The 26,908-nt window shown below is 45.6% G+C and overlaps 1 protein-coding gene across 1 annotated transcript; it reads left to right on the top strand.

Annotated features, from left to right (window-relative positions):
* The first annotated feature begins 1,900 nt into the window (after nt 1–1,900).
* Nucleotides 1,901–12,745, top strand: PSMD3 (proteasome 26S subunit, non-ATPase 3). Its single transcript, XM_035137135.2, has 12 exons — nt 1,901–2,154; nt 4,897–5,087; nt 5,423–5,560; nt 6,029–6,165; nt 6,273–6,463; nt 7,957–8,060; nt 8,215–8,329; nt 9,346–9,465; nt 9,961–10,064; nt 11,085–11,240; nt 11,508–11,558; nt 12,531–12,745. The coding sequence occupies exons 1-12, from the start codon at nt 1,974–1,976 to the stop codon at nt 12,606–12,608; spliced, it is 1,566 nt and encodes a 521-aa protein (XP_034993026.1). The 5' UTR covers nt 1,901–1,973; the 3' UTR covers nt 12,609–12,745.
* The last annotated feature ends 14,163 nt before the right edge of the window (nt 12,746–26,908 follow it).

The following is a 26,908-nucleotide window of genomic DNA, read 5'->3' as shown; positions in this document are numbered from 1 at the left end:
TACAGATGAGTAAAGGAATAAATAACATGTCAAGGCAGTGAGAATGCACTTTAAAGACTAAAGGTATATGCTTGGGAGAAATTGCAATCTGAAACTCAAAAAATAGGAATGGGTGGGAGAGGTTTAGGTGGGTTCTTCTAATAATTTTCAAATGAATAGCTGGAAATGGAAGTTAAGGAACCTGAAAATGTTGAAAATCTGGCATGAGAAGTCCATTATTGAAAGGATCCTGACAACATTTAAGTTAAAAATCAGAATCTTAAATTTGTAGCAGTGAAAACTTGTTAAGAGTTGATAATTTATTTTTGTTGTACTGTGATTGAGTACCCTCTAGTGTTGGTACAATGGAAATGTATTCACCCATCATTGCATGCTTAGATGTCAAACCTATGATGGACCAGGCAGATCATGTGACTGGTCCTATTTGATCAGCATTGGTTCATGTCTGTGGCTTAAATCAAGATGCTGGTCTTTACCTTTAGTCCTCGAACAGCTTGGGACTTGGGTGGCTGAATGATTTCCTGTTCCTGTATGTGTCCTTCCATACAAATAACATATTCCTGCTGCTGATAGTTTTTAATGTTGTTTATTGGGGTGGTTCATGCCTGGCGTGCTATGGTCCATGGGGTCACGAAGAGTCAGACACGACTAAACGACTAAACGACAACAATTGGGGTGGTTATTTTAGATAGGAAGGGTTTTTGCACAATGCAGGGGTGGGTTGTTGATGTTCTTATAGGTAAAGGGACCCCTGACCATTAGGTCCAGTCGTGACCAACTCTGGGGTTGCAGTGCTCATCTCGCGTACAGATTCCAGGTCATGTGGCCAGCATGACAAAGCCGCTTCTGGTGAACCAGAGCAGCCACACGGAAATGCCATTTACCTTCCCGCTTGGAGCGGTACCTACCGGTATTTATCTACTTGCACTTTGATGTGCTTTCGAACTGCTAGGTGGGCAGGAGCTGGGACTGAGCAACGGGAGCTCACCCCGTTACGGGGATTTGAACCGCCGACCTTCTGATTGGCAAGCCCTAGGCTCTCTGGTTTAACCTACAGCGCCGCCCGTGTCCAACTTTAATAAATACTAAGAGACTACAGAAGATACAAATAAACGGTTCTTTAAAAAAACACCATGCACGATTACCTAGGCAGCAGGACACTCAGCACCCTTTTGTAAAACAATATTTTTTAAAAAAGAAAGATGTAGAACGATTTTAAAATTTTTTTGAAAAAAGATTTAAAATGCTGCAACGCGAGGCTGCAATCCTGTTACTTACAAGGGAGTAAGTATGCATAGGATTTTAATGTTAATGAATCCATTGTTTTGGGTCTTATTATTTTCCCCAGAAAGGGAGGCGGGTTTCCACATTCTCTTTCTCTCACACACACTCCAAGGTTTTTAGCGGAGGCAATTAGAAAAAGATCTATTATTTAATTATTGATGTAAACCCCCAAAATGTATTTTCTATAGTTAAGTTTTTACCTCTATCTTCAGTACATTTTTTAAAAATTGCCATGGCCAGTGGTTGATGCAAATAAAGATTCTTCCGATTCTTATTTCCACACACCCGTTAAGATTATTGTAAACCGCCCTGAGATCTTTTGATAAAGGGCGGTATATAAATTAAATCAATAATTAAAAAATGTATTATTATTTCAGTTCGAAGGCCCTTCCCACCGCCCCTCACGCTTGCTTGCCTGGCTGCCGGCCTCCCCCCTCCTTCCCTCTCGGCAGGGGAAAGAAAAAAGGAAGAAAGGAAGAGGCGCAACCCGGAAGCCGAGGCACGGCTTCGCAGCCCACCGTTCTCTCTCTATGGTTCCCTACCATGGAGCGTGGAAGGGAGCGAGGAATCAATCCATTCGTCCGTCTGTTCGGCGATCGGCTCGTCGAGCCTGCTCAGCTTTTCCCGTCGTCCTCTGCGATAGTTGCTCAGTCACGGCCGTAGCCGGTGTGTGTGTGGAAGGTGAAGCCATGAAGCAGGAAGGCGGCTCTCGGCGCCGCGCCGGGTCGGAGAAGGCCAAGCCGCAGCCCGCGGAGCCCCCTCAGCCTCCCCCGCCGCTTGCCGACGTTGAGATGCACGAGGAGGCGGCCCCGGCCGAGCCCGCCTCGGGGGAGAAGTCGCAGCGCGAGCTCGACGCCGTCACGCTCGAAGGTGAGGTGGGGGGGGAGGGGGGAAGCAGGAGACGGGGCGCTCGGGGAGGGGCGTGGCTGGAACGCCTCGCGGCGGCGGCGGCTGCAACCCCCACCTTGTGGGTTCGATAAGGGCGTGGCCAGCGGAGTGTCGGGCGCCTATTGGCCAGCCGCGTTGTGTACCTGGAGAAAGGTGGAGAGGTGTACACCAGGCATCCCCAAACTGCGGCCCTCCAGATGTTTCGGCCTACAACTCCCATGATCTCTAGCTAACAGGACCAGTGGTTGGGGAAGATGGGAATTGTAGTCCAAAACATCTGGAGGGCCGAAATTTGGGGATGCCTGGTTTACACCCACCGCCCGGCCGGAGGGGCGGGGCTAAGCTGCAGCAACGCCCACCTAAAATAGCAAGGTGTCCCGTGGGAGGGGAGACTTGGAGTATACAGCGCGGTGCAAGGGTTGGAGATCGTGGGGGGGGGGGTAGACAGAAATAGCGCCCAGCATTCCCGTGTACAAACACCTTGGCCACCTGTGTAGCTTAGGGAGGGCAGCGTGTCAGCAGGTATTTAAACATGTGCATAAATGCGCAGGTGATACTGCAATCCTAATATCATGATACCGGGATTTGGGGCAAGCTAGTGGTTTTTTATATATTTTTATATAGCCCAAGTTCTATATCATGTTTACTTGGGAAGCTTTCACCCATCTGCTTCCTGCTCTGCAATTTTTATCCAAGTAAACATGAACCGTCACCACTTGTGTGTTTAATGGAGGAAGAGATTGAACACACACAAAGTTCATTGCGATCAACAACAGGTGATGTGCTGCTCCAGTTTCCATCTTCTGGTTGTGTTGGGTTGGCAGAAATGGATCCTGTAATATAACACTGTAACTCTGGAATTCCTTCTCTAAAAAGACTTGCCTGTGCTCATCCTTGCATACTAATTTATATGTGTTTATTGAAAGTTCACAGCAGAGAGGCATTGTTTGCTGCTGCTAATTTTCTGTCATTGTATGCGTATGACTGGGCTTACTCTGTTTTAGATATTCTGTTGTTTGGTTGTTATGCATCTCCCTGACAACACATTGAAAATAAAAAAGCCATTGTTAACATTTGAATTCACTGTCTATAAACGCCTTCATTTGGATACCTATTATGGTGGCATATTGTGATCTGTATGTGTATATTAAGCTGGTTGTATTGCTTGTTGCACTGTGAATGTGAGCTGACAAATTTCTGTTTGCTTTGCTTTTCCCCTTTTTTGTTTGTGTTTTTATGTGTTGTTTTTCTTTAATAAAAATGCAATAAAAATTATTTAGGTTACAGTAAAGTGTGGCGAGAGTAGGCTGGTGAGTGGACCTGCCTGCTGGAAGAAAGTGAGCATGACTGAACCACTCAGCAGCACTTTTGTAACCTAGATACTGATTTCATGCCAGTGACATATTGACTAAGGCTGCAGTTCTCTACATAGTAACCTGAGAGAAAGTCTCATTGAACTCAGTGGAGCTTTCTTCTGAACAGACATGTATAGGATTGCACTCTGACCTCTGTAGCACAAAGATGGGCTGGTTTCTATATTGTTGCGGCCATCCAAAATGTGTTAAGTTTTTAAAGCAAGCTTTCATACTTGGGAACACTTCAACACTACATACACTCAAATGGATACTGTAAATATATCCTGCAATTTTAAAAGATGGAGGAGAGTGGTTTTGCAGAGGAAGAGAGGCAGAAGTGGGACCATCAGATGACCACAGGGGTGCAAGCCTGGGCATCCAGAGCAGTTCACTGCAGAGGAGCCTCTGCTTTTAAGATCAAAAGTACAGTCGCATCTTCCACCGGCCCACTCCTTGCCGCAGGAGCTATGGGTTATTGTGGCAAGCCATTGGATGCATGAAGTGGGCATAAAATTGCTTGCAGTGCCATGCATGAGAGCCAGTGTGGATTGGAATCCAGTTTACACATAAATGGTAGGAAAGTGATACACTGTTTATCTGCCCTGTGAGTACAACAGGGATTGGCTAAAGTTATCCCAAATGAGGGATATCACTCATTTGACTTCAAGAAGTGCTCTTGAATGCACAGCCTTGAGAATGATTTTACCATGTTAATCCAGTGGGTCTCTAAAGCACTGTTTTTCACTGACATACTACTACTACCAAATGACATGTTTACTTCTCTGTAACTCCCAAACTGGCCATAACTACTTTGGTACCATCCCTGAATCTCGCCTTGATTCTACTGAATCTGTCTGGAGCATTTTCAACATCAGTACCTGGCGCATTTTGGCAGCTTCTAGCGTCCCATCACTGATGCCTACTTTAACATTGTTTTTTCACCTGGCCCAAGTGCTACACCAGTACAGACAGTGCTATATCAACGGAGGATAGGATGTTAAATCACCATCATAGCACCACGTAACCCCAGTAATCAAGCACATACATTGCTCATGTAGACTCATCCACCTAAACTTACAGTTCTTCCAGATATACGCTTCCTAGCAAATAGCTTCCTTTCATCATTGATTGGGAATCTGAGTTAACTTGCTGTTTAGAGGCGCTGAGACCCTTGTTTTAGAGTCTGATTGCCTGATATAGATTGCCTGATATAACTCTAGGTGTGTTCTTGGGTTTTGTGGTTTCAGCTCTGTTTTGTTTTGAGGTTTTTGGTCAAATGTTCAGTTGCTCTAACTGTTGGTAGCAATTGACCACCACACCATATAGCTTAGCCTATTCATCTAACGTTGCTGTTTGTTGACCATTGCAGACATTAAGGAACATGTGAAGCAGCTGGAGAAAGCCGTATCTGGGAAGGAGCCACGCTACGTCCTGCGTGCCCTGAGAGCATTGCCCTCCACTTCCCGACGCCTCAACCCCAATGTGCTTCAGAAAGCTATCAATGGCTTTTTCACATCTAACAGTGCTGTGCGGGACTTCCTCATTGGCTTCCTGGAGGAGGCAAGTCAAAAAGGAGGTCCACAGGAGGTTTGGGGACTCTTACTGAGGCTTGGTGCATGTTTTGGAGAACTCCCACTTTGGCATCCTTCAAATGATTCTTTGGGGCCCAATTCAACATCGTTCTGTGAAGCGCTAGCATCATTTTGGTTTGTTGCTCAGTGCTGCTTGTGACTAATTTCAAGATTTACTAGCCATTCAGTTGCAATAAGTGGGCAACATCTGGTCTTCTTGGGCATTAATATGTAGCATTCTGTGAGAATCAGGAGGTGGAGTGGGATGACTCCTTCTCGCTGGCCTGATCACCTCTCTCTTTGTCTCTGTGTCACACTTTATAGCTTATGGACACGGAAGCTGATCTACAATTCCGGCCCCGCACAGGAAAGGCAGCCTCTACTCCTCTTCTGCCAGAAGTAGAAGCCTATCTCCAGCTACTCCTGGTCATCTATCTGATGAATAGCAAGCGCTACCAAGAGGTAATGCACCATCTGTTCTTGTGTGCCTTATTCCCCAGTGGAAAGCAAAGAACTGTCCGTGTTTGGATATGGATCTAGAGGGAGGGCAGAGATAATAAGTGAGCAAAATTAGACACTATCCTTCGTCACTTTCCTCTCAACCCAAACCCAGCTAAGACACTTAAAAGCTGTAGGTTCAAACACAAAATCTTAACTTAGAACACCAAGTCTTGGTATAGACTTGACTGAAGTCTGTTTGGAGATGAGCAAGGGCTCTGCTAGGCCAATTCTGACCCAGTAATTTATGGCAGCCTGCTTCGCTTCCACCAGGAATATCCATGAGGGGCATAAGGGGTGCTTCTTGCAGACCTTGTTTCAAAACTTAGGTTTTTTAGCAAGCAGATGTTGCCCTGGAGCCCTAAGCGTCACTGTGAGTAACTAATCTATGCAGCCTTGCAAGCCCACCACATGAATTCTCTCTCCATCCAGGCCCAGAAAGTTTCAGACGATCTGATGCAAAAAATAAGTCCTCAGAACCGCCGAGCCCTTGATTTGGTGGTAGCCAAGTGTTACTACTACCACGCTCGCATCTATGAGTTCTTGAACAAGCTTGATGTGGTGAGGAGGTAAGTTTTTGATGTTGCAATTTTCTGACCTCCTCCTTTCCTCCTCCGTAATATTCTTACCCCAAGCATTCTTCTGACACAGCCTCTCTCCATTCCTTCTTTCAAAGCTTCCTTCATGCCCGCTTAAGGACAGCGACACTTCGCCATGATGCAGATGGCCAGGCTACCCTCCTGAATCTGCTGCTGAGGAACTACCTTCACTACGACCTCTATGACCAGGCAGAAAAGCTGGTCTCCAAATCAGTGTTCCCTGAGCAGGCAAACAACAATGAGTGGGCCAGGTACCTCTACTACACAGGTGAGAGTCAGTGCTTCACCACTTTTTCAGATCCTGAGTGGCCTGGGGTCAAACTTGGAGCTCAAAATAGGCACCTGTGTAACTGGTATTATATCATCATATCTCCCCTGCAACACAAAAACTGAAGTAGCCAATCCCTTGAAAAGCTTAGGCATGCTTGCCTCTCCCATAATTTATTTTTTTCTGCTGGCAAGAGGAAGACACAGGTTTTCTATGCAGAACATGAAATCCCCATTGTCCCTCTGATTTCTGAGATTCTTCAACAGTTACACAAGTGTTTTCAAGCTTATTTCTTTAGCCATAGCTGCTAGAAACATACTTTGGGCAGGTGAGAGAGCTAAGGTTATGATTATGCCAATTTCAAAACCAGATAATACATTTGACACTTGTCTGTTGTTGGCACTGACTTCCAGGTTCATATGCAAACCCATCAAGCAACCTGTATTTTAAGTCTTTTAATCTCAGGGTTGTGGGTTCGAGCCCCACATTGGACAAACGATTCCTGCATCCCAGGGGTTGTACTGGATGACCCTCGTGGTCCCTTCCAACTCTACAAGTCTGTGATGCTAAGATTGGATTAAGGTTGGGTTAAGATTCTGACAATGGAGAAAAAACTTTAACATGTTCATTTTACCAGCTGCTTAAGGCTTCAGGACAGAGCAGAGCAATTACTCCCTGCCCACTGTGCTTTGTGTTACAGTGTTTTTTCCACAAAAGCTATTTACAGGTATTCACTTATTTTCACACATACTGCTTTTCTTCCAAATGGGGAACTCGAAGCAAATTACAGTTTTAAAAGCATAATGTGGTGAAACAAATACTGAAAATTCAGCATTAAATACATGTGCAGGGGCTCCTGGTACATGCATTGCCCAGAGACAGGAAGCTGTTACCTGCACTTCTGCAGGAGGCGCGTAGAGGCAGCTTAGTCACTCATCAGCTGGGTTTTACATTTGCTGCACTCCAGGGAATGCAGCTGAGAACCTTCAACTCTCCATCAGCTGTCTAAGGCATAGTATACTTGCAAAAGGGAGGAAGTAACAAAGTGATGGACATTAAAAATGAAAATGAGAAAACAGATCACAATTTTCATCTGCTATTGTTACGCTGCTCAGTATTCAGTGAGACACAAGGTGGAGAGGGTAACAAAACTCTGATTCACCTGGGACAACAAAGAACTTTGGGGCAGACTTGGCTAGGGTAGCCCAGATTTGCTAGTACATGAAGCAAGTGCCGTTTTTGCAAAGCGAAAGTTCCCTGCTGGCCACAAACCACATGGAGAATAAAGATAGGCAGGATCGGCATAGGTTGGCACAGTGCCCAAAAGTGACTGTAGCAAATAAGCCTTTCTTAAGGAACCTCCCATCCCGTTCCCCACTCCACAGATTCCTGTGCAGTGCAAAATCAACCATGTGGGGAGGTGTTCTCTGGAGGCAGCTTTATCTTGTTAGATCTCTGGCAAGCCGTCCTAGTGCTGATCTCCTGTTTTCCAGGACGCATCAAGGCCATCCAGTTGGAATATTCTGAAGCTCGGAGAACCATGACAAACGCCCTGCGGAAAGCACCACAACACACAGCTGTTGGCTTCAAACAGACGGTGAGTGGAGACTAGCACCTCCAGGTGGCGCTGTGGAGTAGCAATGAAAAGGGAGTGCGTCTGCTACTTGTACACAGAGCTCTCCGCAGTCCCTAGTCTTGCTTTGTGTTTGAAACAGCAGGACAAAACCGCGTCTCTTGCATCTGTGCCCTAGGTCCATAAACTGCTGATAGTGGTGGAGCTGCTATTAGGTGAGATCCCAGATAGACTGCAGTTTCGGCAGCCGTCTCTGAAGAGATCTCTCATGCCGTACTTTCTCTTGACGCAGGGTAAGTAGCGCAGCTGGTGAAGACACAGCAGCCCAAGGGTATTGCAGCACTGGAATCCCAACACAAACCCCTAGAACGTGGAATAAGCACTCTTTAGTAACAATGCAATCTCCCCCCCCCCCATTTTAAGTGATTTCAGCATCTCTTACTAGACAGTCCATTTGAATATTTATTTCTTGCATTTATATTCCACCTCTTTCTCCAAGGAGCTCAAGGGGGTGTACATGATTCTCCCCCTCCTCATTTAAATTCTTTAACCTAGCAGTTCGAAAGCACGTCAAAATGCAAGTAGATAAATAGGAACCGCTACAGCGGGAAGGTAAACGGCGTTTCCATGTGCTGCTCTGGTTTGCCAGAAGCGGCTTTGTCATGCTGGCCACATGACCTGGAAGCTATACGCCGGCTCCCTCGGCCAATGCGAGATGAGCGTGCAACCCCAGAGTCGGTCACGACTGGACCTAATGGTCAGGGGTCCCTTTACCTTTACCTTTATCAACCCTTTCATACTCTTACAATCAGTAACCGCTTTGGTTTGAAAGGTGTTGCACTAAATGTTCTTGTTTTCCTTTGCACATAAGGTGTGCATAATACAGTGCATTTTTTTTTTAGCAGGGGGAGGCGCTTGTGGGCACAGAGCAATGGCCCACTTCCCATCCTTCAATCACCACCAGCCATGCAAAACTGGTGGGGACAGTGTGTGCACGGCAGTGCCCACCCACAAGCACTTAAAAAGTCAGGGTGATGGTTTGTTTGAGTTTGCAACACATAGCCCTTGTACTTTGTACTCAGTTTTGTGGTGAAGCCCTTGGACACACTAATCCAAGACCTCAGCAAGGGGATAAATTTACTGGAGCGCAGGAGAGGGAGTTAGAATTCCTAGGCTGCAGGTACATACACACGTACATGCACACACCACGTGTGTGTGTGTGTGTGTGTGTGTGTGTGTGCATGCAGACCATACATATGTACACCATGCTTTGCCTATTATCTCTTGAATCTCTCTTATTTCCTTGCAGCTGTTCGGACTGGGAACCTGGCCAAGTTCAACCAAGTCCTTGATCAGTTTAGTGATAAGTTCCAGGCTGATGGCACATACACCCTCATCATCCGGCTGAGACACAATGTGATTAAGACAGGTGAGTGACCACCAAATCCTCAACAGTCATGATACCACATCTCATGACAACATGGGGGATTGGTTTTGGAACGGTGTTTGAAATCCCAACTCAGCCGTGCATCCACAAACATGGGAAGCTGCCTTCTTCGGAGTCAGACCATTGGTCCAGCTAGCTCTGTATCGTCTACACTTAACTGACAGCAGCTCTGCAGGATTTCAGGCAGCGTTCTCTCCCAGCCCTACCTGGAGACTCTTGAGCTTTGAACCTGGGACCTTATTCCTGCGAAAGCAGGTGCTCTGTCACTGTGCTTGATCTGTCTTCACTATAAACTTCTGAGTTGCCGGTGAATGTATCACCTTGCTTTCGGGTGTGCGGGTGGCAAGCAGGTCCCTGCTCCTGCAGAAGCTGCCCCTTGAGCCAGAGGGAAAAGATGGCGGGTATCTGGTGGACGCCCCTTAAGTGTGTTCACCCCATTTGCACTTTTTGAAGCTTACCTTTCTGTCTCTCGTGTAGGTGTCCGCATGATCAGCCTTTCGTACTCGCGCATCTCCTTGGCTGACATCGCCCAGAAGTTGCAGCTGGACAGCCCAGAGGATGCTGAATTCATTGTTGCCAAGGTGAGTGCCTGCAGCCTTGCCCTGGTTACTGAGTTGAATGGGAATCCCCACTCACCCTCTCACTTAGTGAGGCTGTTGAAGCACCGACTACCTCCGGTTCCTTAAAAAATGCCATGATGTATCTGCCAAGAATTAGGGGTTTATCCTTCAGTATCTCACAAGATACTGAAAAATACCAGGGGTTGGGCCACCATAAGCCAGATAACTCTAAGCTCTGATTTTCCGGCATAGAATGTACAAGTTCTAAATGTGTGGGCAGGAAATATGTGAGGGACCTTTTGGCAATACAGACTGCGCCAGGTAAACGCTCACACCCGTTTCTCCCCCTCATTCTGCCCTGTTTACTATTAGCCCTCTTATGTCTCTGTCCACAGTCTACACAATGAGCAACTGGGCAAGACAGTTCGATTCCAGCCTCAGTAACAGACTATTCCCTCAAAAGTTCCAAAGGATTCAGAGGTTATTGTGGTGTGTTTTGTTTCTTAGTCAGCCCTGTTCATGTGAACTAATAAAATCGGAAGCAGTTCTGAATGTGTGGTGGTGAATGCTTTTCCCCATAAAGACCCACCATAGCCCAGCTGGAATGTGAGCGTATGGCCTTTTGGAAGACTTGCCTGTCTCCCCCACCTAATCTCTCAATGCTGGATTAAAATCTTAGTCTAGAATCATAGAATTGTAGAGTTGGAAGGGACCCCGCCGAGGGTCATCTAGTCCTACCCCCTGCAATGCAGGAATCTCAACTAAATCATCCATGACAGATGGCCATCCAACCTATGCTTAAAGTCCTCCAAGGAAGGAGAGTCCCCCCCCCCTTTCACGGGAGTCTGTTCCACTGTCAAACAGCTTCTTACCACCAGAAAGTTCTTTAGCCGGAATCTCCTTTCTTGTAACTTGAATCCATTGGTTCGGGTTGTAGCCTCTGGAGCAGGAGAAAACAGAATCTCAGAATGGAAGAGTTGTCTTGGCTCTTGTGGATGTTGCCATTGGAAGGCAACTGATGATGTGCTGCTTTATTTCCAGGCCATTCGGGATGGCGTGATTGAAGCCAGCATCAACCATGAGAAGGGCTACGTCCAGTCCAAGGAGATGACTGACATCTACTCCACACGGGAGCCCCAGCTGGCCTTCCACCAGCGTATCTCCTTCTGCCTCGACATTCACAATATGTCCGTCAAGGTAAAGGAGCAAGTGTGCAACAGTTATCTTACAGCGGGCATTCCTGGGCATGCCTGCGTTTGCACTGGATAGAAAAGTGGGAACTTCAGTCCTGCTGTTGGAACTCTTGCAGCGTGGTCCTAAGCATGTTTACTCAGAAACAAGCCCGTTGCTTGCATTATTTGTACTTCTGCCATTGAAAGTCTCTATGGCAGAGTTTCTTGCTGTGAGCCCTGCCTCCCAGTTCATAATTGCCTGCCTTCTCTTATTCCCTTCCATTGTTTCTAGGCTATGAGGTTCCCACCGAAGTCTTATAACAAGGACCTGGAGTCTGCAGAGGTGAGGATTCCCAAGCCATGTGTACATTGCACTAAAGGGATTAAAATTCTGTGCCAAGAAAGCTGAATTCTGTGACCTATATAAACTATGTAAATCAAGCAGATTTGCACCATGTAATCTATTGTGTTTGCTCTTCTGTGCGATTTATTATAGTTTCGCTAGACATAGAAGGGGCAAGGACACTGAAGCCCTGCTGAAATACTTCAGCAGCTTTCTGTGATTGCCGCAGATACTGCCTGCTTGCTTTCAAACATATTTTCATAATCAAAGGCTAGATTTTTTAAAAATGAAGGTTGTTTTTGGTAGGCGTTAGCACATCTTACAGCTATTTGAAGTTTTTCTTGCAGCAGATTCAGGCAGACCTGCCTCCTTCTTGCTTTCTTGGGTTTACATTTCCTTGTTTTTGTAAAGATTTCGGGTTTGTCTTTGCTTGTATAAAATCTGAAAGAGACACGTTAGTTTTGTATGCTGATGTACTTGTTTATGACCCCTTTTAACACACACCAAATGTGCAGAGAGGCATGTCCATGGGGGGTGGGGTGGGGCAGACTAGCCTCTGTGACCCCACAGCCTCCCTTTTTCTTCCATTGTGGGTGGGTTTTCAACATTTTGATGCTCTAAGTAACTAAAGTGTCGGACAATCCATAGGAAGAGTGCTGCTTCTTGTTTCAGTGTGGCCAAAATAGTAGCCAGCAACATAAAAGTGTGCATCTTTTACGACCTCGTTCATTCAGAGTAAATAGCTCCAGAAGCATTGTTCTCATTCAGTTTAAAGATACAGTTCCCCTATAATACGTATTTACCCTTAGGGACTTTAAAGAAGAGAAATGTGACATGTTCTCTATAAAATAATCTGTGCTCTTGTTCGTGAGGTTGTATGAGATGGCGCCTTTTAGCTCTCCTTTTAGAAAAATGCCTTTTCATCTCAACCTGCAGAGCTCCCCGTTCACATGGTTCCCTTTTGCTTTGCAGGAGCGTCGGGAGCGGGAGCAGCAGGATCTAGAATTTGCCAAGGAAATGGCAGAGGATGACGACGACGGTTTTCCTTGATGCTCTGGGGGATGGCTGCATATATATTTTTTCGTTTTTTTGTTTCTTGCCCAATACAAACCATTGTCTACTGGCTGAAACCCAGAACTTGCCTTTCTTTCTAAATTCTGCATGTTTGGGGGTGGTGCAGAGGGGGGGGAACCAAAACCCTCTTGCTGCTTGTAGTGGAGGAAGCAGCACCCCAGATTAAAGGGGTGTGCCTCCCTCTAAACTAAAGGCCACTTTGTGGTTTTCAGTCATGGATGTACCCGCAAGGGGCTAAACGAATTCACAGTTGTCCTTACCGGTTTTTAGGTGGACGAATGGGGGTGGGGGAGACGAATCTGGTGGCACTGTGAAACACCTCTTCAGCTCCAGCTGGACAGAGCAACTGCAGTTGGAGATTTTTGTCAAACTTTGTTTAGGGCTTTTAAATAAAAGTTTGGGGGAAATGGAATGTGCCTTTTGTCCAGGTTGATGTTCAGTGCAGCAGTCTCGGGGTCTTTAGAAAGGTGGGAGCTCTGCTTTCTCTGCTTAGTAAACGATGGCCTGGAAATTTGAAAACTCTGAAGTTTCCGGCAGCAGAATACTGGCGTCCTTAGAAATCGGTGAAAGACAAAAAAAGGAACAAGCAGCAACGAAAAAAAGGGAATACATGAGAAGTTAAAATTTGAAACAAATGGGACAACACAGCCCATTTTCACCATCTGGAATAATGTGGTATCTGCACATTTGGCCGCCTGATTGCTCACCTTTTCCTTCAGATAAGTTGTGAACATTTGTCCTAATGCCAGGTATGAACTGGCCCTAATACAGATAGGTTTACCCAAGGATCTGTAACTTCCTCCTTGTGAGAACTGTCCATTTACTAGTACTTTCCATTTCCTGTTCTTTAACCAATTACTAACCCATAAGTTTGAATCCCCGCGACAGGGTGAGCTCCAGTTGCTCGGTCCCTGCTCATTGTCAACCTAGCAGTTCAAAAGCACGTCAAGTGCAAGTAGAAGGTAAACGACGTTTTTGTGCGCTGCTCTGGTTCGCTAGAAGCGGCTTAGTCATGCTGGCCACGTGACCCGGAAGCTGTACGCCAGCTCCCTCAGCCAATAAAGCGGGATGAGCACCTCAATCCCAGAGTCATCTGCGACTGGACCTAACGGTCAGGGGTCCCTTTACCTTTAACCCATAAGACGAACTGCCCTTTTATCACATGACTGCTAAGTATACTTGGGAGCCTTTGGTGAAAGTTCCAAGTATATCATCAACCCCTTGATGTTGCTTGGAGGCCTTGGATCATGCCTGTTGAAGATGTCCCCAAGTTGTACTTGCACTGACTACACATATCTGCAGAGACCAAATCTATTATTTTCAACCAACCTACTCTTTTAATAAAGCAGCATTTGTTAACCGATGATGCTACCGGTATTTGTGACAGCTGCAACTGCTAATACTGATTCATTTGTTAAAAGACACAAAAGCAAGCCACGCTCCCCTCGCCTAACCCTGCACACAGGCTTACTAATAAATCCTTAATTTGAGCCAGAAACCTAGGTACTGTATTTCCAATGTTGAAACCTCAAACCTACAAGATATTAAATAATAGCAATGAAGGGTAGGGTACTCTTAAATATCTGTGGCTTGCCCTTTTATTGATAATCCCAGAACATTCACTGAATAATGAACACCGGGGGGAGGGGGGACACCTTCCCAAATTTTAAAACTTCCCTTTTAAAATTTGGCAGTATCCTCTTTGGATTTAAGAAGCTGCTTTAATCAGAATCAGGCCTCTGGCCCATCTGTTTAGGCCTTCACTTCTGTAACTGGCAGCAGTTAAGCAACATCTCAAGCAGGCAGGGAGGCATCTTTCTCAGTCTTGCTGCCTTTGACATCATTGAACGAGGACCATCTACATGCAAAGTGTTATATTCTACTACAGTGGTACCTCAGTTTATGAACACAATTGGTTCCGGAAGTCTGTTCATAAACTGAAGCGAACTTTCCCATTGAAAGTAATGGAAAGTGAATTAATCCGTTCCAGACGGGTCCGCAGAGTACTCAACCTGAAGCGTACTTAACCCGAAGCATAGGTGTAATTGGTTCCGGAAGTCTGTTCATAAACTGAAGCGTTCATAAACTGAAGCGAACTTTCCCATTGAAAGTAATGGAAAGTGAATTAATCCGTTCCAGATGGGTCCGCGGTGTTTGTAAACCGAAAATTTGTAAACCGAGGTGTTCATAAACCGAGGTTCCACTGTATGTTCTATAGAAAAAATGTGACTAGCTATAATATTCCTCTTTAAGTTTCTCTCCTTTAAGACTTGTCATCCACAAAAGAACTTTTTTTAAAAAATGGCACCAGTGTTTGTGGACAAGTGTATCGACCACACGGTTGTGATCTAGATAGACTGGCTGATAACAAGTGGGAAGAACCCGCAGCAGGGGTTTATATAGTAGGCACCTATAACACTGGGAAATGCCATGTGATCCTAGAAGCAATATTTATGTTGCTAGGTAGGATGTTGAAATCTAGGACCTTTCAGATGCTACATATTCCAAGTGTCATGGCTGCCTGCTTCCTCAGCATTCAGCGCTGAGATTCATATCTGTGTTAAGCCATAGCTGCTCTTTGTATCTCAGGACGATAAGCCAGGATCAGACCCTTGTTCACTGATGCTAAGCTAGATGCAATCCAGAATTGTGCCATAGGAGGAGCTCTACTAGCCTGTGACTTCAAAAACCATGGTACAGTGGTGCCTTGACTTACAAATTTATTCCGTTCCGAAGGCACCTTCGTAGGTCGAAAAATTCATAAGTCGAAAAGCGCCATTGGAAACGCGATTTCCCATAGGAATGCATTGGAAATGGGAAAATTTGTAAGTCGAAGCAACCCCATCTAAAAATTCGTAAGTCGAAAAAACCCTATCTAAAACCGCTGTGGTTTCCGTTCGGATGTCGAGAAATTCGTAAGCGTGCGGCCATCTGCCCCATTCGTAAGTCGAAAAATTCGGTTGTCGAGTCATTCGTAAGTCGAGGTACCACTGTATATGTTTATAGCAGTGATGGAGAACAATCACTGATGATGATGTCTGACTTCCAACTCCCATCAGCTGCAGGCAGCATGGAGTTGGAGTCTTAACCATAGCTGGAGAGCTGCAGGTTCCCCAAGCCTGTGAAACCAACATGGGGAAGTTGTGGTATGCTAAACAGGAACATTGGTAATAGGAATAATGGAAGCATGGTGGGCTCCAGAGAAGAAGTGGGATACAATACAAATTCTATAGAATGTTCATGGAAGGGTGTGTCAAGGGTGATACGGTTCTTTGTGTCAAAGAGTGCATAAACGAGAACATTTTAGCAGACTGGGTGGTAATACCAGACAACATAATTTTGAACAGACGAGATCCTATCAATTCTTACCCTGGACCAAAAAGCTGTGGGTGAGCTTCTGAGTGAGAAAAGTAATTGGGCAGTCAAAGGATAAAGTGCAATAACGGGCGACACCATTACCCTTACATAAGCTAACTAAATGCATGTTTGGGTCATGATAAAGACGACATATTTTGAATAGATGCTCTAAATGTGACTGTGCAGTTGGTCACCCAGAGGAAGTGACCCTGGACTCAATCCCGAGAGTTGAGATCCCGACTTGACCAAGAAACAGTCGGGATCTCAACTGGCTATTGATAATCAGCAAAGAGATCTTGGGATTGGGACTGATATCTCAATGAATATGTCAGCCCTCATGGAGGAAGGTGAGTCCCCTGGGAGGGATCATTGCCACATTTCAAAAAGGATATTGTAGAATTGGAAATGGTGCAGGAAAAAAAGCAACCACATTGATCAAGAAGTCAGAGCGACTGGTGAGGAATTCACCCACGAAACTTTCCTAAGAGTAAACATTATAACATTTGGAGCACTTAAGTTTAGAAAAATATGTAGCATATGATAGAGTTACATAAGATTGTGTGCAGTGTGGAAAAAGAGACCAGAGATGAGTTTTCCTTCCCTTCTCATAAAGCCTGAACCCTGGGGGACCCATCCAATGAAGTTGAATCATGGGCAAACGAGGATAGACAAAATAAGGTCCTCCTTCACCACACAGTGTAGCAGTTAACATGTGCAATTTGTTGCTGCAAAACTTAAAAGGTAAAGGTAAAGGGACCCCTGACCATTAGGTCCAGTCATGACTGACTCGGGTTGCGTGCTCATCTCGCATTATTGGCCGAGGGAGCCGGTGTACAGCTTCCAGGTCATGTGGCCAGCATGACAAAGCCGCTTCTGGCAAACCAGAGCAGCACATGGAAACGCCGTTTACCTTCCCGCTGTAGCGGTTCCTATTTATCTACTTGCATTTTGACATGCTTTCGAACTGCTAGGTTGGCAGGAGCTGGGACCAAGCAACGGGAGCTCACCCCATCGCAGGGATTCGAACCGCCGACCTTCTGATCAGCAAGCCCTAGGCTCAGTGGTTTAACCACAGCGCCACCTGGGTCTAGTGATGGCCAAAATATTGAAAACATTATTAGATACATTTTTGGAGGATAATAGCTGCTAGTAACATTCAGAGGCAGTAGAGGCAACTCCCAATCTATGTGGAGGTTACGTTCTGCCCCTTCCTGTTCTGCCCATTTTTGGGACACTTCTGGTTTTGGTGCAACACCACACAGTCACACACATATTGGGCGTGCCTAAAATGGTTGCTGCCTGTATATCTTTGTATATCCGTCAGCAGGAGCAAGAAGATGGCTCCCACAACTCGTATTGTCTTCAAGTTGTAGTTGGCTGTTGTAGGAAATAGCGAGATAGCGCTGATTTGATCCAATAGAGTTCTTATTTTTCTTGTGACATCTTCAGCACACCATATGCCATTTCCGAGACCAAGATAGCATGCGGAATTTATTTTTGATTCCACTATCATTTTCCAGATTTCTGACAAGACTGGAGCTCATTTGTTCTCAAGGAGCCATCGAATCCTTACAAACAGTCAAATCATTTCCACCTAACCCCTCCATGTCATTGGAAAGCAACTTGTGGCTAGAACATGCAGGTTGGGAAGAAATTAATTTCAACTTGCACTTAAAAATGAACTCATCTGATTGGCGCTTTCCAAAGCAATGCACCATCAGAAACGCATCCTTCAAAATTCACACTTCTCCCAATTTTGGAGTGCAGCTCTCCAGTCAAGTAAGTTGTATAAAAATGCACATACCAGGGTAAACTGTGCATATAAATACATACCTTAGTGAAACTAATATACAAGAACGGGTACAAAAGTATGTATCTTTGAAGAAATTCATGATAAAATGGTGATGAATTTTCACAAAGTTTTTAAAAAACCCCACAAACTTATGTGGAAGTATAGAAAACTGAAGATTAGGAAACAGAGACAAATAGAAAACGATGTCCATATGAGTTCATAGCACAAAACCCAGTGGGTGCACACTTTACAGCATGGACAATAACATACTGGCAATTTCCAGCTTCCTATAATTTATCTCCAGAACAACTCTCCAAGTTTTGCTAATCAGAAATGCTTCCAGCAACACCACACGTTTTTCCATCACATCACTGATTTTATGATGTCAGCTTTCCTGAGTGTGTTGCACACATTTTGTTGCTCCCCTCCCCCAGGCATCCTGAGGGGAAATTTTAGACAGTCCTGGATTTCCCAATATGGATTGATCACAGGATATAGAAAGGATATGTCTCCAGGCTCTGTCATGCGAAGAGCTTTCCCTGATGATCAGTTTGTAGAGTAATAAAAGCACAGGGGTCTTGGAATTTTCCTCAAGGTGACGCTTCCAGATATTGCACAAACTCTGGTGACTGTAGGGTTGCTTCACACGTTATATTACATGCACACCTAAGGCAATCGTAAGTGTACGCTTGAAAATGTAAACCAAATATGGCAAACCAATAATTGCCAACAGGTACTCCCACCACAGGGAAACGGATGGCACTGTGTGTTAAACCACAGAGCCTAGGGTTTGCCAATCAGAAGGTCGGTGGTTCAAATCCCCGCGACAGGGTGAACTCCCGTTGCTCGGTCCCAGCTCTCTGCCAACCTAGCAGTTCGAAAGCACGTCAAAGTGCAACTGGATAAATAAGTACCGCTACAGCGGCAAGGTAAATGGTGTTTCCGTGTGCTGCTCTGGTTCGCCAGAAGCAGCTTTGTCATGCTGGCCACATGACCTGGAAGCTGTACGCCGGCTCCCTCGGCCAATAACACGAGATGCCGCAACCCCAGAGTTGGTCACAACTGGACCTAATGGTCAGGGGTCCCTTTACCTTTACTCCCACCACAGGACAAACTAAAGCCTAATAAATTCACTATTGCTGCGTCTAGACTGAGCATGTTGCAGAATCGTTGTTGTTCCTGGCACCCATCTGTCTCGAGACACAACGGAGTGCGCCTCTGGGGGTGATATCAAACTGCTGCATTAGCAGCACCGAAGTGACCTCCCTGGGGTAGAAGCCTGGGCAGTGTGCATGGAGGTCTTGGGCTGCCCAGTCGACTCAGCCCCCTCTTCGCGTCATTGATGTGGCCCAAAAGAAAGTAGAAAAATACATTTGGCGCCAGCTGGGCTGCAGGAGTTGCCGGAAGGAGGCATACAAGGCTCCATCCAACCATCTTAGGGACTCCACTCCAGATTTGTGTAGGGTTTACTCCTTCCAAAGATATTATGCAAAGCAGCAGAGGTTTAGGATGAGTTTCCCTTCTCCTAGATAGACTATCTCCCCAGGTGGACGAGCCCCATCTGCCCCTCACTTCCCTCTGCAGCATGCACAGAAAACACTTTCTTGACCATCAGATCCACTATTGGAATACTATTGCAGGATACGCCCTCAATAACACACCAATCTGGAGAGGCCCTTTCAGGCTGCAATCCTGCACATACTTACCTGGGAGTAAGTCTCATACAGCTCAATAGAACTTGCTTCTGAATGGGCAAGCATAGGATTGCACCGTTAGAAGTGAATTACTTCCCTGTGCTGAATTATCACTAACACTTGTCGAACTTCTTCCCAACAGTTATGTGAAAAGACCCCTCTGTACAGGCTTTTAAAGCATCATTGAAGACCACTTAATTCAGGCCAGTTTTAACCGAGATGCTGATTAGACATCTCAACTGCTTATGAAGCCGGAGCTCTGCTGGTGTGAAACGGATTTCAATTGTTCCCATCGGTTAATTACTGAGAACTAGTTTCGCAGACTCCGGCAGCCAGCTGTGGCGGGAAAGTTGACATGTGAGACCAAGATGGTGAGAGGAGCTGGCTCAGCTTTAGATTTGGATGCTAAATGGTTTAGCGTTCCACATCAGATGGACTCTAGCTTCCTATCTGCAGCCACAATTTGGAAGTACCGGTAGCGCTTTTGCCTTGAACCACATAATATCTGCAAGTTCATTCTCAGGAAAGCTTCAATATTTCCCTTTCATCTGTATTCTGATTCATCGTTTGCAGCTGCCCATCCACCACTTCCGCAGAAGCTTTGATTTAAGATGATTCGCCGATATATTTGTCTATTTTGCTAAATAGGCCGGGGGGGAGCCGAGGATGTTGTCGTCAATCGCTTTGTCTCTGCAAGTTTCACAATCACAGCACTTCCTTTGGCCTCACTTTTCTTAAAAATATATTCATAAGTTTTTAGGAGAAATCTACACACGGGGGGGGGGGGCACTTGCAGAAATGATCACATTGCCTGAATGGTGGCAAATGGAAAGGCAATAGGGGGCAGATATAGCATTTCCCCATTTAAGTATTGCTGCATCTTTTGAGAGGGTGAGAAATGTTGAGAATGATGCATGTTTCGTTTACCAGATAACTACTTCGACAAGGTAATCTGCTGATGACCAGACTTAGCCAAACACCTCACCTTTCCTTGGTAGCAGATAGATTTGTGTCTGTGACGTCCATACCGTTTCTCCCACATCTCACTCAGGGTCAAAGCACAGCTACACCCTAAAAGCACAGTCTCTCATTCATTCATTCATTCCCCACCTTTTTCACTGATGGGGTTCAAGGCAGCTTAAAGATGAAAACAAAAACCGCTTTAACCATAGAAAAACCAAACATTAAAGTACAATTAAATATTTATAGAATTAAAACTAACCATTTATTTATATTGATATATGTATGCTTTTTTTAACATTAAAAAAAGTTCAAATTATTTAGGACAAACTGCAGATTGGGGTGGGAGGGGTACCTCTGGAAATAGGCACATTGCTTAAATGGTGTCAAAGGTAAAAGCAATGGGAGCAAATCCTTGTTCAATTTAGCGATGTAACATCTCTCCCCCCCCATTTCAGTATTATTGCATTAATGTTTTAATGTCTTCCAAATATAGCTGAAAATGTCTCGCAGCATTGAATTAGAAGATAAGTTTTTTTAAACAACAACAGCGAACTCTGAGTCCTTTTGCACTCGGCCCAGATCTCCTGCCCCTCTCTCCCCTTTTCTCTAACTTAAAAAATACAAAACCTTTGCATACAGTGCAGCTGGGCACATTGCAAAGTTAAGTGCTGGGGAGATTCCAGGTACCTGCCATTGTAAGGCGCAGGAGGGGCTATGCCACACATCACTGCTGGTTACCGAGAGGGAGAGGGGCAAGGCAGCAGGTATCATGGGGTCTATGCCTCCAAGCAGGATGGGGAGGGGCGGAGGGCAGGATCCGTCGGAGGAGGATCTGATCCAGATCCCAAGGGGTGGGGGTGGAGGCAGTTCAAACAGTGACTTGGATAAATGTCCTTCCCTGGGGTGGCTGGATGTCCCAAAAGCAGAAGGGGAGCTGTCCAAACCCGTCAAGTGCTGAGGAGCTGGCGGACTGGCCAGTTGGTGGAGCCAGCCAGATCAAAGGCAGAGAGAGTTAGAGGGTTGGATCTGAGGCCTGTCACCAACAGATGCAACACCCCACCCCAATAGAAGAACTCGCTTGCAAGCAGTTGGGGTGAGAATCACGCAAATGACTGCTCCCACCTGATGCCTTAAAGAGGAGTGTCTTGTGCTTATGCCCATCCATGTCTCCTAGATCCTGCCAATGTACCTTTTGAGCCATGTATCCTGATGCTCAGGAGATGTGCTGATTTCTTTCATAAAGCCTTCAGGATTTCCCAGCCCGTGTCTTTCACCCAAGGGTGGGATCCAGGGTGGGGAGTGAGGGTGCTCAGCTCAGTGCAGCGCCAATGCAACAGTCCCGACAATGCATTTGCACCTTGCCAACCAAACTGCCCACTGCCTTGCCCTTCCCTCAGTAGCCAGAAGTGATGTGCGGCGTTTGGGAGGCTGGAGAGCAACTTAGCCCCCACACCACACCACCCTGCTGGCTACTCCTGCCCAAAGGCATCCATGCACATTCATTGACATATGCAATGTTTATGTGTATCTGTGCCATAGGCCTGCAGCCCACATCCTGTAAGTACTTAGCAATATCCTTGGAGGCAGGGATAAGAGGACACCTACTAGAAAGGTGAAGGCGTTGCGAAAGGGGTGAAAGGTTCCCTTGCATTCAGAAGCCTTTCTCTTGGGAATTACAGGGATAGAACTACCTAAATCGTATAGAAATTTATTCATGTATGTGACTACAGCGGCAAGAATGTTACTTGCCCCAAAATGGAAAGTAGCAGAAGTCCCAGCAAAGGCAGAATGGATACAAAAACGTATGGAATATGCAGAAATGGCGAAACTTACCAGAAGAATAAGAAATCAAGATAACAAACATTTTTATAAAAGAATGGAAATGGTTTATTGAATATTTACAGATAAAATGTAAACAGATTAAAAAAAAACACTGGGTGGATTATTGTAATGACCTGCAGCTACATAAGAGTATATATTTAAAGAAGATAAATAAATGAGTAAGTTAAGTTAATTTGTATATGCAGAAGATATTAAACATAAATTTAAGGAACCGCAGAAAGAGGGGGAAGGAAGTCAAGTTTAAAAACGTCAAAATTACTGTAAAATCAGTGACACACACACACACACACACACACACACACACACATGAAAAGTATAAAAAAATATTATTATTATTAAAAGGTTCCAACAAATGAGTATCACTGTTGTGATCACTATCAGCCCGACTGCACCTAACTAGACATTGCAGAAGCACATGGGTACCACCAACCTGCTTCTCCTTTCCCTGTCTAATTAGTAGTACTGTACCTAGCAATACAGATGCCTGATGTGACGTCACTGCACTTGGTCTTTCCCCGCTTCAGCGTGGGAAACGTTGAGAATGATGGAGACACTTTTTTAAAAAAAACTATGGAACTACTTAGACAGTGTACTGTGCTTACTACAGTGGTAGTTGTGCTTACGACTACAACCCTCCTTTCCTCGGAAGCAAATGAATTTGTGCAGTCTACGCATAAGATTTCTCCCACATCCGTACTCAGGGTCAAACTAGAATTCACACGAAAAGCACCGCTGCTGCTGAAAAACATTCTCTCTCTCCCTCTCTCTCTCCCTTCCCCCCTCTAATATCTAGGAGAACTTGATACCTGAGAATGGCAATGGGATTGCACCCGCCAAGCGCCAACCCTGGACCTCACATTCGGCAACAGTGTGAAGGGGCTGTACACATACGTAGAAGAACACACGGGGGAAATTGTTGTGCAAATGGAACGTTGATCTTAGCACTTATGTTGGAGACAACCAAATATCTTGCCACCAGCCCTCTGTCTTGCCAAAACTGCATCCTCCGTGTGACCAGACTGTGGTCTGCCTCTCGATCTGGCCTTTGACCTGCTAGTTGTGCACCCAAGTCCCTGGCCAGTTTGTGGGCCTTGCTGTAGACTCGTGGAAGTGAATAGATCCTTGCACTTCATGGTCACAGCAGAACATGGTTCTTGCAGCCTCTGGCTCCTTCCACAATTCCCTGCATTGGGGGGACGAGCCCCTCCAAATCCCAGCACACAGTTAAATCCCAGGCAGTTAAAAGTCCTTTCTGCTTTTGGTATGACACAAGTAGTTCCTTATTTGCTCTTACTCACTGGCACAGGGGCTGTTTTCAGTGTGTACATGTGGTTTTTTTAAAAAGCCTGCTTCAGTCATATCCTCTTACGACTATATCCTGTTAAAACTGAGCAGGTTGGAACAAGAAATGACAGGATGATTTGAAAGGGGGAGAAAGCAGCAGACACATTCCAGGAACAACGGGACGGCAAGTGGAAGCAACTGAAAGAAGAGACAAAGTAGTGTCATCAAAGGTGTTCTGGGATGCCCTCTTGGGCATTTCCATGTGGAACAGGAAACAGGGGATATTATATAATTAATTAATTTGGGACCTAACGGAGCTCTCTCTCAGGTGCTTATGTACGTGTGTGTTTTATTTTAAAACCTTGCTTACTTTGCAGGAAACTCATGATGGCTCAAAAGTCCCGATACAAAACCAGTGTGGTGTTAGTGGATAGAGTGTTGGACTAGGACAGGCATCCCCAAACTTAGGCCCTCCAGATGTTTTGGACTACAATCCCCATCATCCCTGACCACTGGCCCTGTTAGCTAGGAATCATGGGAGTTGTAGGCTAAAACATCTGGAGGGCCGCAGTTTGGGGATGCCTGGACTAGGATGTGGGAGGCCAGAGTTCAAAGCCCTGCTCAGTCATGACCTACCTCACAGGGTTGATGTGAGAATATTCATATGAGGAGAAACATGTACTTTACCATGAGCTCCTTCGAGGAAAGGTGGGATATTAATAGGGTTGCCAGACTCAATAGAGGACAGGACTTCTGTGCCTTTAATTGCCCTGCTCTCTTTTGAGTCTGGAAACCTTAAAGAGAAACCAGCAGACCCTTTGTTTAATTTCCAAGCAAAGGGTCTGCTGGTTTCTCTTTTAAGGTTTCCAGACTCAAAAGAGAGCAGGGCAATTAAAGGCACAGAAGTCCTGTCCTCTATCGAGTCTGGCAACCCTAGATATTAAGGTAAGGTAAAGTTAAAATTTTGGAAAGTGGTTTGTCTGTTCTCCATGGGTTCGGCCACCTCCCAAAATATAAGTTACAAACTTGGCACAAGAGTTTCCGAGCTGAGGGCAGCATTTGTCACTGACATCCGGATGCCAGGTGCCATTTTGAATCAAGATGGCAGACGAAAATGTCACTTTGATGTGACTTTCACCCATTTTTTGGCATAGGTTTGGCCACCTCTCAAGATAACTTGGCACAAGTATTCCTAAGCAGTAGGGGTAGCTGTCGTTGTTTGCTATTTTGAATCAAGACGGCAGACCAAAACATGACTTTGGCTTAGATTGATATTTGATCCAGACTCACAAACTGCACTATCCATTTAAAAACCACTTTTTTATCATAAAAAATTATACAAATCCCCAGGCACTTCCCACTAGGAAATAAGTAAGTCTTTTTCGAACAGCCACATCCATAGGAACCAACTCCTTGGGGATGAGGGGTCTTCGGCCCCCTCAATAAAATATTTGAGGGAGCTGCCCACCCCACAATATTTTGTTCAAGTTGGCTCCCCTGGCCACATCTTTACCAGCTGTCTGAAGGGGCTTGGTGTGCCTTACTTGGCAAGGCATTCCAGAGAGTAGTTGGCTTAATGGAAAATATCCCAGCCCAGACAGAAGGAAGTATTTCTCTACATAGTACATAGTTAAACGGAAGAATTTGCTACCACAAGCTGCAGCAATGGCCACCAACGTGGCCAGCTTTGAAAGGTCTTTTAAAAATTCACAGGAGATAAGGCTATAAATGGTTATGAAGTATTACTGATTGATTGATTGATTCAATTTAGATTCCACCCTCCCTCCCAAGAGGGACCCAGGTGCATAGCTGCCAAGTTTTCCCTTTTCTCACGAGGAAGCCTATTCAGCATAAGGGAAAATCCCTTAAAAAAAGGGATAACTTGGCAGCTATGCCCAGGTGGCGCTGTGGTTAAACCACTGAGCCTAGAGCTTGCTGATCAGAAGGTCGGCGGTTCGAATCCCTGTGACGGGGTGAGCTCCCGTTGCTCGGTCCCAGCTCCTGCCAACCTAGCAGTTCGAAAGCATGTCAAAATGCAAGTAGATAAATAGGAACCGCTACAGCGGGAAGGTAAATGGCATTTCCATGTGCTGCTCTGGTTTGCCAGAAGCGGCTTTGTCATGCTGGCCACATGCGAGATGAGCGCGCAACCCCAGAGTCGGTCACGACTGGACCTAATGGTCAGGGGTACCTTTACCTTTACCTCCCTCCCAAAGCAGTCCAGGGCAGCAAACACACCAATACCGTTAGAAATATTCTATAATCACATTCTCCCAGCCCAAAAATGTTCAGGGTTGCCAGGATCAGGATCTTTCAGCCGTCAAATGCCTGTGTGAACAGGGATGTTTTTAAATTCTTCCTGAAAGTCCGAAATGAGGGAGACAGACACACCTCACTAGGGAGGACATTCCAAAAATAGGGGCCTGAGGAGGTTGAGCTTGATACTACCTCCAGTGTCAAAGGCAGTAGGCCTCTGAATACCAGTTGCTAGAAATCCAAATTGGGAAGAGGGCCATTGCGCTCATATCCTTCTTGTGGACTTTCCTGAGGTGTGTGGTTTGCCACTGTGAGAACAGGATCCAGGACAAGGTGTGCCTTTGGTTTGACAAAGTAGGGCACTTCTTATGCCCCCCTACCATTCCCTTCCAATGTTTCAGGAGACCCAGGGGGGCCTGTACCCAAGGAAGAAGAAGAAGAATAGTTTGGATTTGATATCTCGCTTTATCACTACCCGAAGGAGTCTCAAAGCAGCTAACATTCTCCTTTCCCTTCCTCCCCCACAACAAACACTCTGTGAGGTGAGTGAGGCTGAGAGACTTCAGAGAAGTGTGACTAGCCCAAGGTCACCCAGCAGCTGCATGTGGAGGAGCGGAGACACAAACCCGGTTCCCCAGATTAGGAGTCTACCGCTCTTAACCACTACACCGCACTGGATCAAAATCCTTTTCCCACATGCCAGGCTTCCTATTTTCTCAGGTGATGCAGAAAACGTTCCCTCAAGAGCTGGTTCAAGACATTTTGCCGCCCAAGGTGAAGCAGGAATTGCTCCCCAAGTCAGGCTGTGTCGCATCCAAGACCAGGCAATATAGTTCAGCACCTGAGGCAAAAAAAGCAAAACCCACCTCTCCCATCCTCTGAGAGTAAAATATAATAATAATAATAATAATAATAATAATAATAATAATAATAATAATAATAGAAGAAGAAGAAGAAACAACTAACCATTCGCTGCTCTTTCACGACACCTAAAATTGGTCATCTCACTGTGTTTTATTCCTGAAAGTAGACAATTTAAAACCACTGTCTAACGGTGCAAGGTTCTAGGGGAAGACTTTTACAGGATC

This window comes from Zootoca vivipara, chromosome 13 (genome assembly GCF_963506605.1).
Source record: "Zootoca vivipara chromosome 13, rZooViv1.1, whole genome shotgun sequence".
Classification (NCBI taxonomy): Eukaryota; Metazoa; Chordata; class Lepidosauria; order Squamata; family Lacertidae; genus Zootoca; species Zootoca vivipara.
This window is presented reverse-complemented; position numbering and strand designations above follow the sequence as displayed.